This window comes from Tachypleus tridentatus, chromosome 7 (assembly GCF_004210375.1).
Source record: "Tachypleus tridentatus isolate NWPU-2018 chromosome 7, ASM421037v1, whole genome shotgun sequence".
Taxonomy (NCBI): domain Eukaryota; kingdom Metazoa; phylum Arthropoda; class Merostomata; order Xiphosura; family Limulidae; genus Tachypleus; species Tachypleus tridentatus.
Window position 1 is genome coordinate 160,866,873 of NC_134831.1, and position 16,352 is coordinate 160,883,224.

General features: G+C 38.1%; 1 protein-coding gene across 1 annotated transcript in view; it reads right to left on the bottom strand.

The window, feature by feature from the left end:
• Positions 1-16,352, bottom strand: part of LOC143257041 (inactive pancreatic lipase-related protein 1-like) — a 47,558-nt gene that overhangs the window by 12,417 nt on the left and 18,789 nt on the right. The window contains exons 2-4 of the mRNA XM_076515136.1: positions 10,032-10,294; positions 8,438-8,584; positions 7,022-7,130 (exon numbers count right to left, since the gene is read on the bottom strand). Of these exons, the coding sequence (XP_076371251.1) occupies positions 7,022-7,130; positions 8,438-8,584; positions 10,032-10,294 (519 nt within the window). The remainder of the gene's footprint in view (positions 1-7,021; positions 7,131-8,437; positions 8,585-10,031; positions 10,295-16,352) is intronic.

The window sequence follows — 16,352 nt, forward strand, 5'->3', positions numbered from 1 at the left end:
TTGCAGTAATAATGTTTTCAGATGGTCCTTGGAGACGTAAGTTCATAGAATTTAATTTGTCAAACAAGTCGGAGAGAAATTGAACCTTCAGCCACCGGATATTCATCATGAAAAGAAAATTCAAAACCTGCTTCCTCAACCTCCAGGTAAGAAATTACTTCAGTTTTTATTTGGACAAGACGCTTTAACACCTTTCCTTTCGAAAGCCATCGAACTCAATGTGATACAGTAGCTTTTTGTAGTCTGAATCCATTGCTTCACAGAGAAGAGAGAAAAGTCGAGATTGAAGTGGCCGAGACTTCATGAAATTTACCACTTAAATAACTTGATTCATACTGCAAATCTTTCGGCAAAAATTTGGAGGCGAGCGCCTCTCTGTGAATCATGCAGTGAACAATCCTAATGTTTGGATTTTGTTGGCGCACCAGAGTGACAAATCCCTTCTTTTTTCCTTGCATTGAAGGACATCCATCGGTGCAAACGCTGACACAGTTATTCCAATGTAATTTGAAAAGCAAAATGTTTTCATTTACCAATTCGAAAATAACTTGGCCTTTCGCTGTACTTGTTAAATCTTTGCAAAATAAGTATTCGTTTACGATTTTTCCATCTTTTATGAATCGAGCAAAAGCCACTAACGTCACTTGAGACACTTGAGGTTTTCCACTAACGTCAGTAGATTCATTAACTTGAAGAGACCATAACAGAGACAATTCATCTTCAGGCGCTTCGAAGTGTTCGCAAACCTGATCCTTCAAATCCAACGACAAGTCAACAATTCTGCGCGAACTTGTGTGATTGGACAGTGGAACTCGCTTGACCTTTTTGGCGGCATCCATTCCAAGCATAGTTTCAACGATGATTGATAACGCTGGTGCAATGACTGATTCGGCCTCCGTTTCCGCTTTCTTGCATTTTGCCAACAATTGAGCAACCTTATAACTAGCAATCAATCCTTTTTCAGGCAGCTTCATGTAGTTCACAAGCTTCCTTGATTGTTCATGTTGTTGAGCTGCGAGATTCTCGAAGTATTCTTTTGGTTTATCCTTCACAGCTGAATGTTTTGTTTCCAAGTGTCTCTTCAGTTTGCTAGGAACAAGCGCCTCTTTTGATAAAGCTGCATTGCAGAGTAGGCAAAATGGTAATTGAGAATGTTCCGATTCCAAAGCGATAAAATCGTATTCGATGAATTCGTTTTTGTACTTTCGTTTGATTCCTTCAACACATTTTCCTTTGCAATACCAGATTTACTTTAATATTTTTCCATGGATAAATGATAAAGCTAATTCATACACGATAAGCACGAAGTTCTGCAGTTGATATAAAATTCCTACCTACAGCATAGTAGCTGAAGCTTACCGCAGAATGAGAACGTGTTCCAGAAAGCAGTTTGATTGTTTGATGCATCATTTATGGCGTACGAAGCGCTTGTAGCGCCACAATTAAACTACCGTATTTTCCGCCTAATAAGCCGAATTTCTGGCCCTAAATTTTGGACCTGATTTTTGGGGTCGGCTTATTGGCCGATCACCAGCTTTGGACCAAAAAATACCGAAGACCAAAATCGGCCCCAAAATCATACCTTTGATCTCACAGTTACGACAGAGTTATTTCAGTTGAATAAACTTTATTTATCAATAGAAAAAAGTCTATACATTACGAATGACATGTATTCATAGAAATAACAAAATTCATAAAAAAATACACACTTTAATCTCAGAAATTTATTAAAATCCATCAAATTCATCATCTTCATCGTCAGAAGCACCAAGTAATAGATTCCAATCCTCGGCAGAGACCTGGTCGTCGTACGGGTCATTCTCTGGTGTTATTAGCTGAGTGAGTGGAATGTTGTCTTCCTCGTCGTCGTCCAACCACAACATATCATCTTCCGTTCCATTTGAGATGCTGCATTTTTAAATGACTTCTCCACAGGTTCAACACTAATATCGTCCCATGATGTCACGACCCACTCACAGACGGTAGCGAGTGATGCAGCGCGCATATTTCCGGCAGCAGTAACACTTTGATTGCCGGAAACCATCCACTCATTCCAGCATTGACGGAGCCTGTCTTTAAAAGGTTTATTTAAACACACATCTAAGGGCTGTATCACAGATGTCAGCCCACCGGGAATAACTGCTATATCGGTATTGCATCTTTTGATCGCGGCTTTAACGTTTTCACACAGGTGGGACTTAAACATATCCCAAACGAGCAGAGATCTAGATTTCATCAGTCCGCCACGACGACGCGCCCACACTTCGTTAATCCACTTGATGCATCCTTCGTCATCCATCCATCCGTTTTCTTGTACATGGACGATCACTCCTTTCGGAAATTTCTTCTTCTTAGGAAATGTTTTTCTTTTGAAAATTACCATAGGCGGTAATTTTGTCCCATCAGCAAAGCACGTTAAGACCACAGTGAAACGTTGTTTTCGTGGCCCGTTGTCTTAACCCAAACGGTTTTCTCGCCAGCTTTGTTAACGGTTTTGTTTCCAACCATATCGAAAAAAATCGGAGTCTCGTCCATATTCCCAATCATTTGTAGAGGGTAGTTGTGTTTTTGGCGACGATGAATGATAAATTTCTGGAACGAGGTGATTTTATCATCCAAGTCACTTGGCAGTTTCTGCGCGATCTTCGTTTTCTCTCGAAGTACAAGGCTGTGTCGCTTCATGAAGCGGGTACACCACCTGTTGGTTGCCTTTAAGTCTCTTGAATTTTCTTTATTTCGACCAGCCCATTTTAGTGCAAAAATACGGATCTGGGCACGCGTGACAGTCAGGCCATACTGCCGGTTTTCATTCACCCATGTCGCTACATCTTCTTCCAGTTTTGGCCACTTCGGTTGATTTTTCTGGTTACAGTTACTTGTTTTTGACATTTCTTTTAGCACACATTCTGCTTTCTTCCATTCACGGACCTGTTTTTCATTCACACAGTAATGGCGAGCGGCATTCATATTTGAGGTTTTTAAGGCTAGCTCTACTACTTTCAGTTTAAAAGCAGCATCATAACGCATTCTTTTTTTGCAGGTGTAGACATCTTTGGCTTTTGACGGTACAATGATAAACTCCCACTACGTACCCCTGGTATTTATACCCTGGGTTAGTGATTTTAATTACTGAGTAAAAATTCTTGAATTTCATTAGTTACCTAATTACAGTGAGTGGAGCCAATAACGAATGACATATTGATTCCATCTCTGTCTCAATACAACACGTTCTGCTTTACTACAGAACGCCAATGATCACACACAACATGCATGCTGACGCTGAAACGAGACTAAGAAATCATTTTGAAGAAACATGTCACTTCTTAAAAATGGCCTCGGCTTATTGGGCGGTAATAAGCAAAACCCCTCATTTTCAGAGCTGAAAATTGGCCTCGGCTTATTCGGCGATTCGGCTTATTAACCGGAAAATACGGTAACAGTCGAACCGTTGCAGTCGAGAATGAAATTTAAGTGTGAACATCTCAATGCTCGAGTTCAATGAAAACCATCGAATGTTTTGGAAGGTTTCAGAGTGTCTCTATAGTATCTTTTATTAACTGATGTGTTCGACTTGCTTGTAAAATCCCAAGAAAGTTGAATGTGTTTCAAAAAAACCGCGGCACACCTGCCAATCTCTCGCGGCACACCAGTGTGCCACGGCACCCAAGTTGAGAATCATTGGAGTAGGTGAATGACGAACTAAAATAATGTCAGTTTTATTGTGATAGTGAGCTTGTGACATTCCTTGATTTTTTTTTTTACTAAGGTTAGGGTTTTATCATAGATGAGTGTTTTAATTACGAAAATGATTAATTCATTGTAGCATGCCGGGGACAGATTATGGACAGTGGACACTGCCCCAGTTGAAAGAAGAGCTTGAAAAGAGAGGAGCTAGAAAGTCAGGAAAGATGGCAGATCTTGTGAAGATGTAAATATATTGATGATATTGTTTTGTATCAAATATTAAATATCAACCTTTTCTTCCTGTAGAAAATGTACACGATAAAGTAATCATTGATAAAAATCAGAAGTTACACAGTTGATATATTGATGACATATCTGAAATTGATTATGTTCTGCCTATTTATGGCTGTTATATTATATTTACTGACGTTAGTTTTAAATGCAGAGTAATATTACATAATAATACATATAGCTGCCTGAGATGAATGTAATTTATTTTTGCATTACTGATGGATTGGAGTTCTATGATCAGAACAGCAACTTTGACAGGACTGTACAAGATGACAAATTATACCAAGCTTATTGATTTAAAGATAATATGTAGTACATGTCAGTAACATGTTTTACAGGAATAAAATAGCTTTAAATGTTGCGAAAGTGTTATATTTTCAAATACATGAAAAGAAACGTTTGAATCACTATTTTCAGAATTTACTTCGGTAATGCTAAAATAAGTATAACGCAGTGTACAAAATTACTAGTTTATGAATTTTTAGTCACAAAATATTTTTATTTTTAATGAAGAGAACTTACAAGATGTCCATAAAACATTGTGCTACTGTTCATTAATTAAAAGCCATTTCGTTTGTTTGTTTTTGAGTAACGTGTACCTAAAAAAATCGTTAAGGCTTTTCAGGTGTGCCGCGAAAATTTTCGGATTGTCGTAGTGTGCCGCAAGTCAGAAAAGGTTGTGAACCACTGACCTATTCTATACTTGTTTTTTTAGGCCTAGATGGCATTGAAATCAATAACAAGGCCTATATTATCGCCCATTTAAAAGTTCGTGATTCATTTGACAAAAAGAAAATTTGTCGTAACACACAGATACAATATACACAATGTATTTATATATTAGTTATTTCATGTTCCTAAATAAGTTACATATGACATATAAAGACCAATCGTTGTGTGCTTACCGGTAAAAGTCCGCGTCCAGAGAAGGCAACAACAAACAAGATGAAGGACCCTGGCGATTGTGCTGCCACCGTGCGAATGCCGAAACGCGCTAGCTACGAGCTTCTCATTGGATGTAATCCATTCTCTCATTCAACCATAAGATACAATGAAGCCTTAATATTACTTTTATTAACAGTGTCGATTAGAATCTATATAAAACATAATAGTACTGTATGTTGTACGTCCATGTAACTACTTTCAAGTATGGATAGATCTTCACGACAGTTGGTATACAAGTTCATTAGGTCCCTGTGGGAGTACATACAATTTTGCGTGTTCGTGTTTTTTACTACTACATTGGCCTTGTCGATGGATCTTCACCAAATTTGGTTTGTGCGTTTCTTTTACAATTATGTAATGGGGAAGCAACTTGTCATGTTCTTAGACAACATTTTATTAGTCATGAATTTGCATAACTTCCGTTCAGGGTAGGGGTACTTCAGCTAGTAGTTAATATATCTAGTTTTATTATTTTTAGAGGTTATTTTGCATTGTAAACCTGATCTTCCTAAGGTAGCCAAACATCGTGGATATATTATTAGGTTTATGACCGAAATGTTCGCTAACAGCAAGAGAACTGATCGAACAATATATTATATTTGTAAGCATATACTTCACGAGGTTTATCATTCCTTTTAGTTGCGTTTCTTAGAAAGTTCTTCTTCGCGGCTCTTAGAATGACAATGAGTTTGTTTTTTTCAAATTCAAACTTTTAGGTCACAGCAATAACTCCTGACTGATTTGAATCTAATTGCAACCGCAGCTCTTGAGGAATCTTTTTTTGTTTTAGTATTGATCTAAATAGGTTTGTTTGTTTTTTTAATTTCGCGCAAAGCTGCCCGAGGGCTATCCGCGCTAGCCCTCCATAACTTAGCAGTGTAAAACTAGAGAGAAAGCAGCTAGTCATCGCTATCCACCGCCAACTCTTGGACTACTCTTTTACCAACGAATAGTGGGATTGACCGTCACATTATAATACCCCCAAGGCTAAAGGGCGAGCATGTTTGGCGCGAAGGGGATGCGACCCCGCGACCCTCAGATTACGAGTCACACGCCTTAACATGCTTGGCCATGCCGGGCCAATTAAAAGCTAAGTTTTATTTTCTGTTCAATACATTTCAAATACAGGTCAACCATGATCTCTCAAAGGAGGGTGTTACTGTCCTAACCAGATGTGTCAGTAATGTAAGAGAAATTTCTCCTTTTGTCTTGTGCAGTTATATTATGTAAGATATTTGCTTTTGACCTAACATTTATGGTTAGTTATAAACATATAACAAGAAATATGATATACTTACAAGTAGTATGTACTGTATATCTTATCATTGTTGTACTAAAAATGTATACAAAGTCACTATTGAACCTGTTAATAAAGGAACATAACATTCTGTTTGCGGCATACTGTTGTTTTCTATTAAACTGACACTGTCAAACACAGAAAAGAACTAAACAAATGCACAGACAAATATGGCGCTTGGACCCTCTCTTTTGTGCTGCCGCCCCACGACTACGTCAGAGCTACGATATTACGAGTCGACCATTCATTCCCTCACCCCAAGATTGGTTTTGTTTGTTTTGAATTTCGCTCAAAGCTACACAAGGGCTATCTGCGCTAGCCGTGTCTAATTTAGCGGTGTGTAAAACTAGTTAATCATCACCACCCACCGCCAACTCTTGGGATACTCTTTTACCAAGGAATAGTGGGATTTACCGTTACATTATAACGCCCCCACAGCTGAAAGGGCGAGCATGTTTGGTGCGACGTGAATTCTAACCCGCCACCCTCAAATTACGAGTCGAACGCCTTAACCCACCTGACCATGCGCCCCCCTCCCCCCAAGTTACGAGGAACCACGCTACATTGTATTCAAAATACTCACGTATCTGTAAATGTTTGGTTCATAAACAGATCAGAACAACGTGCATATTAGTCAGATGAGGTTTACATAAACCTCCATCGATAAATGTATAGATTTAATATAATACATTTCTATTTTGCATAATACAACAACAAAAAACATGTAAAAACTTAGATTGTAACTCATTACCAAAGGAAACTGAGGAATAGACGATTTTCGTTAATAATAATCGTAGGACTCACCTGTTATTCTGCCAAGACCTGGAAAATTTTCTCCTACATATCCAGCAATGTGTGCTCCTACTCCATGACCAATTATGTGTACGTTGGAGGGAGGCACAGACTGTTTTTCCTATGTTTCGAAATAAACCAGTCAGTGATTGAGTGGTATAAGAACTTAGCACTAATTAAACATTTTCTTCTGAAAATATTCTTGGATAGTAAACAGGAATTTGAATTTACAGTAACTTTGTTACTGTGCTTCATGCTAACCACCCCTGAAAAGACTTTGAAACAAACACTGCTATAGTCCTGATCATTATGACGTCATAACATTATCCAGTTATGTTAGAATACGAACGAAAATGAATACAGGTCTATATTCTAAAGAAGACAGATCCATAATTTTAAAGCAAAGATGGTGCAGGTGTTTGGTCCGAAGGAGAGGATAAAAATAATCTCATGTCTGAACAAAATTTTGAGACAAAGCTCTGAGGTAAAAAGGCATGTTATAGCGTAAATATGGCTTAAATCAGGTCTGTAACTTACAAGAAAGTTTTTTGGTTGGTTGTAGTTAAGCACAAAGCTATACTATGGGTTATCTGTGCTCTGTCCACCACGAGTTTGGAATCCTGTTTCTTCCAGTGTGAGTTCGCAGATATGCCTCTGGGGGAGCTGACAAGAAGGATTAAAAAGAAGTCCATAGTCTGAGTGTAACATGGGACATGAAAGAGCATGAAAAAAGACTTGTAGGATGAAAATCTAGAAAAGCCTTTAATCTGAAGGAAAAGATAAGACAGGTCTTTAATTCGATAAAGATGGGGTTGTCTGTAATCTGTAAAGACGAGAAGCAGGTTTGTATGGTGAAGGGGCAGGGATAAAGTTGGTCCTTAGTTTGAAATGGAGAGATTGGGGGGGGACATTACTAACATTCAAAAGTACGTGTATTAAAGTTAACATTTCCTTGACTCATATTTATCACGGCCACCACTTCTTATCTGAACCCTTCATTGAACTGCAACTTCTAAGATATGAAGACTCATTCTGTATTTCAGTCAATGAAGAAGTGGTTCTAAGACAGTAAATATAAACATGTAAAGTTTTATGTAAATTAATTTGTGACGTTTTACACTTACTTAAGCACAAACCATAGTTTACGAACATACTAGAATTATCTGCAATACACTGAAACAGATAGGGTAGTACTAAACATACTTACACTATGTTACTAAGCAACAAGTAATTTACACGTAAGGTCCACATTACTGAGCAAAATGTATAATGTACATATACGTGTTTCACTCAGTAACAAATATGATTCAGGTGTAACACTAAATTATGTATTTTAAACTTATCCCCTATCGTTACAAATCGTATTTGATAACTGAGCCTCATGTTGACCTGCCTCAAGCTACAAGTAAAGAAGTATAATACACTTACTTGTAAATCTTTCAGGAATTTTGCTATAATGGCACCAACCATACGAGCATTAGCCACGCTCTGGGTGTATGAAAGAGTGGCGCCTCTCGACCAGTCTACAGCAATAATGTTGCAGTCACTGTTAGTCAATAGTTCCTGGATCATTTGCTGAAGTGTTATATGAAAATAACATTTAAGTCAAAGTATTTGTAAATATTTATAAATGTTTCTATTACACAAAACTCGGAGTTAGCACAGAAAAATGAAGTTAATATAAACCAAATCAGGCGTGTCGTTTCTCTCTTAGTGCAGGCCAACTGTTAAGTGAGCATTACTTTCGACGCTTCTTTCCTCTGTCAGTGTTAACTGTTACATGTGTGTTAGTTTGACCGTTTTGTTTATCTGTCAATAAGTATTCTTGATGACGAGAAACCTACTTGAAATATAAATGTACCTCAGAACGGCTGGTATGGGTATTAACACTTTTATTGATAAGGAGAGAACAATGTTTCAACCTTCCTAGGTCATCTTCAGGTTAAGATAAATATTGCTTCATGCACATATTACACCCAATTTGAAATGTTACATTTACACTGTAAGATGACCGCTTGCTGCATGTATAATAAACAAGGTTTCGTGTTTTACTGTTATTGCTGTGCTCCTGCTGTAAGTAGGTTAAATACAGCGTTTCGATATTCTGTTTGTACTGATCACCTGTCACGTATTTTTCTGTTGATGTTGTCTAAATGTTACACATCTTCAGGTATAACGTTTCATTTCTGTTACGCATCTTCAGGTGTAGCATTTCTTTTTTCTTCTGTATATATTGTAAAAAAAAAGCTTTTCAATTTTTTTTGTGAAAATTCTGACTAAACTCAAGCTCCAAAATGATTAATAACCTTTCACTCAGTAGTGATTTAGTTCGTTTTGAATTTCACGCAAAGCTACACGAGGGCTATCTGCGCAAGCCGTCTCTAATTTTGCAGTGTAAAACCAAAGGGAAGGCAGCTAGTCATCACCACTCACCGCTAACTCTTTTACCAGCGAATATTGGGATTGATCGTCATATTATAACGCCCCCACATCTGAAAAGGGCAAGCACCCACCGCCATCTCTTGAGCTACACTTTTACCAATGAATAGGGGACTGACCTAACATTATAACGCCCCCACCGCTAAAAGGGCGAGCATGTTTGATGTGACGGGGATCCGAACCCGCGACCCTTAGATTACGAATTGAGTGCCACAACCACCTGGCCCACTCAGAAGTGAATTTCTGCAGAACTTTACACAGTATACCTGCACAGCGAGTACCCTTACTCACTGTGTCGTTTCTCAGTGAAACGAGTACCCTTACACGTGCAACTCTCACTGTCGTTGTTAAACACAGTAGATAAGGTAAAATATTCTAATACTTTTATAATCTGACACACGACTTTGTCTGCAATCAGCTTAGAGTTAAAAGTTCAATCATAATCGATGTATACAAGTGTTATAAAGGGTTACGAACCATGACCTATGACTGTTTTAAAGCTGGAGCTCAGTAACAATCAAATAATCTCTTGCTGTGAAAGGTTTAAGCTTTATTTGAGTATCAAGTGTTAAAAGTTACAAACCAGTATCCAAGGGTGATTAGCGTCTTCAAGGTAGTCATGCACAAGTAGCTTCACCGGTTTAGTAGGGTCAAAGTCTGAGGTCGATTCATCAACAGAATTCAGTCTCCGGAATCGTTTAGGATTATATCTGGACATTTCGAAGAGATGGACATTAAGAGCATCAGGATGTGCAGGGAACAAGTTGATTGGACGATAAATAGACAAGAAAGGTTTGCCAATTGAAAAGCACCCAAAGTCTCCATAACAACGTTTCAGCAACTCCTCTGTAAACAATAATAAGAAAGTGATGAATATGAGCAAATGGTTATGAAAATGATATTATTTGATTTGTTCTTAAAGCAGTTAACATCAGTATCCTCAGAGAAATTTAAAATGTAATTCAGTAAAATAAATTATTATTTTATCCTTCGAGTCAGTTTTTTTCTAACGTAGAAGTTCGTGAAATCGTAAATATACACAACGTATTAATAAGTAATAAGTAAGCTGACACCCCCGAGAAGACAAATCGACCATTTTCATGACGTAATGTTCAAAAAGAAACCACCGGATAAAGACAGTGTCTTTAAAAAAGACCCAGAATGCAAACAACGTCACGAAAGAAAGATCATGTTTATCACCTGAAATACCACTGTGCATAACGAGTACAGAAATTAAATAGTTTTACATACCAGACCTAAACAAAAATAAAAAAAACACCTATTTTAAGCTCTGCTTTAGAGCAGGTCAACTACACAATTTGGGATACAATTTGGGATACAATTTACACAATCTGTAAAAAAGATGAAGTAGAGAGACAATTTCAGTTATTATCAAGATAAGAGTACTAATCCAGGACGTGATAGAGGTTTACTACTACACCAAAGCGCATCACTTTTTATCGCTATTCGCATTGTAATAGGACAAACGATTAGACTTTATAAGTTTTGGCTAGAACACTAAGTGAGTAATGATTGTATACAAAACAGTGTTGTTTTTTTACTCCAAATATCTAAAGATTAATGTATAAAACATTGTAATGTTACTAAAGGCAGAACTAATATGATTTTAGGTTGTATCTATCAAAGTGCTCATTATAAATCTAAGGAGAATATCATTTAACTGCACAGACCACTGGTTATGCCACATTTGGATTACTATGTTCAGTCTAGGGCTACTTACATCAGGAAGGATGTTGAATTGTTGTAAATCAGGGGTTCCCAACCGGTGGGTCGCGACCCCACAGGGGGTCGCAAAGCCTTGGCAGGGGAGTCGCGTTCCCTTGTTAGAAGTAGCTCGGGATAACATTAATTTTATTTCATCAATTACATTTTCATGCTCTTACATTTTTTTTGTTTCGGTGCAAAGCAAAACGTATGCTACGTTAGTTCAATGTCATTAGGTGATATTATGAGTGTATTTATGCGCGCCTGTGAGTGAATGTGCCTGTGTGAATGTGTATGTGTCTGCAACTGTATGTATGTGTGTACTAGTGAGTAGCGAGTATGTGAGTGCACGCGCATGTACGTATGCTTGTGTGTCTGTTTAGCTGTGATTAAGTGTGTGTGTGCTCGCTGTCGACACGTGAGTCACATGTCCGTTGCTGATTGGTGGATGACGAATCGCGCGACTGGCACGCTCCCTTCCCTCCCAATACTTACCCCATCATTACTCTACCTTCACCCCCCACAAGTAGTCAGTGTAAGATATACAGTTACCAAAGCGTTCATTATTCAACATTTTTATTTTATTTTAACAAGGAGATAAGCAAGCAGTAGAGGTGAGTTGTGTCCATGGCTAAACGGCGCAGATACTCAGAATGCTACCTCAACATTGGCTTCACCACTGTGCTCGCCAACGACGGCATCGAGAAACCACAGTGTGTTTTGTGCCTTGCTGTCCTGAGTGCAGAGTCAATGAAACCATCAAAACTCAAGCGTCATCTCGAGATGAAACATCCAGAACACTCAAAGAAGGGTTTGTATTTCTTCAAACGGCATGAACGGTGTCTTAAAAGCCAAAGAATCGATAGAAGTGTGTCGTTTCAGCAGCAGAGTGCAGCCGTAGTGGAAGCTTCATATGAGATTGCATTCAAAATTGCTAAACAAAGAAAGCCTCACACGATTGGAGAAACACTTCTTAAACCATGCATGATGAAAGCAGTAAATCTTATTCTTGGAGAAGCCAGTGCAAAGAAGATGCAGCAAGTATCCCTGTCAAGTAATACTATACAGAGGCGCATTTCTAAAATGTCTATGGATGTGAAGGAACAGGTTTTGACTGAAATCAATGGTTCTTCTTTGTTCTCCTTTCAGCTCGACGAGTCAACAGATGTAAGCTCATGTTCTCAGTTGCTTGTCTTCGTGAGATACATTAATTCTGGTGACATCAAAGACGAATTCTTATTCTGCAGTGCACTTGAAACCACAACAAAAGCTGATGATGTCATGGAAAAAGTTTCAACTTTTTTTCAATACGACGATCTTCAATGGAAAAACGTGTGTGGAGTTTGTACGGATGGGGCACCGGCTATGCTGGGATCGAAATCGGGATTCCAGTCGAGAGTGAAGAAGCTAGCACCTCAAGCAAAGGGCATCCACTGCATGATTCACCGATATGCTCTCGCCAGTAAGACTCTCCCTGCCTCTCTGCAGGAAGTGCTTGAATCTGTAATCAAAATTGTAAATTATGTGAAGACTCAAGCACTCAACACTCGCCTATTAAAAGAACTATGCAAAGACATGAATGCTGACCACGAAGTCCTTCTCTTCTACACAGCAGTACGTTGGTTGTCGAAAGGAAACGTTATTAATCGTGTCTTTGAAATGAAAGATGAAATAAAGCTATTCCTGGAGACTCAAGAAGGGAAAGATCTTGTAGCTCACTTCGAAGATGAAGCATGGAATAAAAGGGTTGCGTACCTAGCCGACATTTTTGACCAGCTGAACAAGCTCAATTTGAAGCTTCAAGGAAGGGAAACACATGTTCTCCTTTTTTAAGATAGTCTTCGGGCCTTTGTTTCGAAACTGCAGAACTGGGGTCGGAAAACCAATCTTGGAAACATCGCTATGTTTGAAAAACTTTGTGGAGTGACGGCTGAGTCTCAGATCCAACTGGATCAGTTCCTCAAGGATGAGATTACCGAACATCTTCAGTCTCTAGAAAAGGAAGTCGAGCGTTACTTACCTGAGCTATCACAGGAACAGGAGGCCCTGGTAAGGAACCCATTTTGTACTGAACTTGATGTATCCAGCATCCCAGATGATATCCAAGATGAATTTCTGGATCTAAGGAACGACTCTTCAGCTCGTGATCTCTTCACGGTGAAATTTGTGACTCAGTTCTGGTGCGCTATGTATCAGTCATACTCCAAAGTCAGCATGATAGCTTTACGTGTCCTTGTTCCATTTGCTTCTATCTACTTGTGTGAGGCAGGTTTTTCCACTCTTGTCAATATAAAAACAAAGAATAAGAACAGATTGGATGTTGGAGATGACATGAGACTGGCTCTAACAAACGCTCGGCCACAAATTTCAAAGCTTGCTGCTGAAATGCAACATCAGGCATCTCACTAGCTGGGTTGGATAGCTGTTCAAACCTATGTTAATATTATTTTAAGAAATATATGTTCTTTTGTGAATTCAGGTTGGACCAATGTGATTTAATTTGCTAATAAATAATTACAGAATTTTAAAATATTTTTTTAGATGTTTCTTTCCCTCTCCTTCACAGAAAATAAAAGAAAAATTAAGCTGCTGATAGTAAACCCTAAGTAGGGGGTCACATGGGTTTCAAACTTTTAGGTAAGGGGTCGCGAGTGCCAAAAGATTGGGAACCCCTGTTGTAAATGGTTAATAGAGGGCTACTAAGTGATATCTAGGATAGTATGGTTGGTATACGGGGACAATTGAAAATAAGAAGAGTTATAGAGGTATCTGAGGTTTTTGAGATTGTTAATGTAATTGATAATGTTGATAAATTAATTTTGTTTGTAATTAATGCTGAAAACGGTAAGACTAGGGAACTCCAATATATTTTTGCAGGGTAGGAGTCATCTTCAGCTAAGACAGTTTTACTTTCCTAAAAGAGTGATTGGCTTTCAGAATGTTGCCTTCAGATGTGTTTGAAATAGTTAATTTTAGGGAACTTAAGGTAAGAGTTACTAAATATAAGCATTACAAGGACTGACTTTGAGTGTTTTATTTTTACTTAAAGTTTAGTGTATGGAAGAAGTTAGAAAGACCAAAAGTTTCCTTGTTGTCCTTAAATTATATCTACATGTTCATAGTGATGTTCATTCTCTTTATCAACTTCTAGGGACCAGTATAAAACACTAGGTTAATATTTACTATAAATAAACTAGCGTTGTTTCTTTTTCTCAGGTTTTAGAGACCACTATATAAATGAGGTTAGGTTTGTATATAATGAGATGTTGTAGAAATTGTATATGACACCATGTACTTTTTACCCTCTGTTTTCCTTTTGAGTGCAAAGCTCACATTCTAAGGCTTGTTAAGATTTCCTTTTTTCTCACATGTATTGCGGTTTAATGACTACCATTTTATACTGATGTTTAACACTCCTACGAAAAGACGTTTCTAGTCCTGATTTCTCCAAGCCCGTTCCCCTGGCTGTGGTTTCGCTAGATAGTAGATAGAGACAGTGGGAATCTCGTTAATCCATTCATTAATGGATTTAAATGGCAATTTCATTTAAATACAAAATTATTAGCCTAATATTAATAACCTTTCAAGTTGCTCTGGGGCCTATTAGGCCCCACTTTTCGTAGGAGTGTTAATACACATTTTGGTTTCTACGTTCACACACACACACATGTATATATATATATATGTTTGTTTGTTTAGATGAACTAAATATTACAGACACACAATGATCCAAACATCAAATAAAGAGATTCCAAGGTTTAGGTATAGTCTAAAACAACTATTCTTACATACCTGGTTAATGAGATTGAGTTGACACTTACTGCTACTTCCCATATTCGATCATCAATACGCTATTCACTTGAACACACTTGAACCAAGGTGTATTTTTACATAGATTGAGACTCAAATACACTAACCATTAGAGCACAAGTATTTTTTTTAAGAGAATAACACTCCAATACGTTAACCAATAGATCACCTCTGAGCCAAGGTATGTTTTTACACGTTTTTACATGGAACGTGTTTGTTTGTTTTTCAATTTCGGGCAACACTACACGAGGGCTATCTGCGCTAGTCGTCCGTAATTTAGCAGTGTAAGACCAGAGCGAAAGCAATTAGTCATCACCACCCACTACCAGCTCTTGGGTGTCTCTTTCACCAACGTATAGTGAGATTGACTGTCACTTTATAACGCCTCCACGGCTGAAAGGGCGAACACATTTGACTGGGATTCGAACATGGGACCCTCATATTACGAGCGGAGCGCCTTAACCACCTGGCCATGCAGGGCCCTATGGAACGTGGTTTTCATCAGTTAAAATAATTGTCATGAAAAAGTAAAATGTAGAAAAAAGGAAAGCTGTTTTATTACAAATGATATTTCTGGTTAAAACATGGACTGAACATTGTTTTTAGATATTGAAAGAGACACTTGTTGTGCTCGGGTACCGAATGATCTATAAGGTTGGAAAACACAACCCCCAAAATGGTTTTCATCTAACGTATAGTAGCTGCAATTCAAAATAAATGCTGCTTTTAAATCACTTAAATCATCGTTTAAAAGTTTACGGTTTGAATCCAGAAATTAACGAAACATACGCAAGGGACGCATTATCCACTATAATGGCGCAAAGAACGTGGATACTAGTGTGCGCCGATGACGTAAATTGTAGTCGAAGCATTTAGCAAAAACATACGTCACTGATGTGAGTTGAAATGGTCACGGGGAATGGGAAATCTCGCCCTAAAACACTTACCATAAAACACTCGCACGCTATAAAAAATCAGTGACCTTGAACTTCATTTCGTTTATTGAATATTTGGCTGTTTATACTTTTTCACTCTTTAAAATCAGGGAAATATCCATGTGGTAAACATAAAATATTCAAGTTGCTTATATTAGATCAACGTTACGAAAAAAATAAAGTCACGCACTAAGTATCCATTCGTGACAGTTTGTCAGTATGTTTATCCTTAGAACTACATAAACAATATAGTTCCCTGTAGATAGCAGCACGTCATTACTTATGTTGGAGAAAATTGGTTATCAATTTATGAGTGAAAGTGAGGAAGTATGTGATAATATGTTAATCAGACTATTCCTATATATCCACTACCAACGGGGCCCGGCATGGCCCGGTGGTTAAGGCACTCGACTCGTAATCCAGGCGTCGCGGAT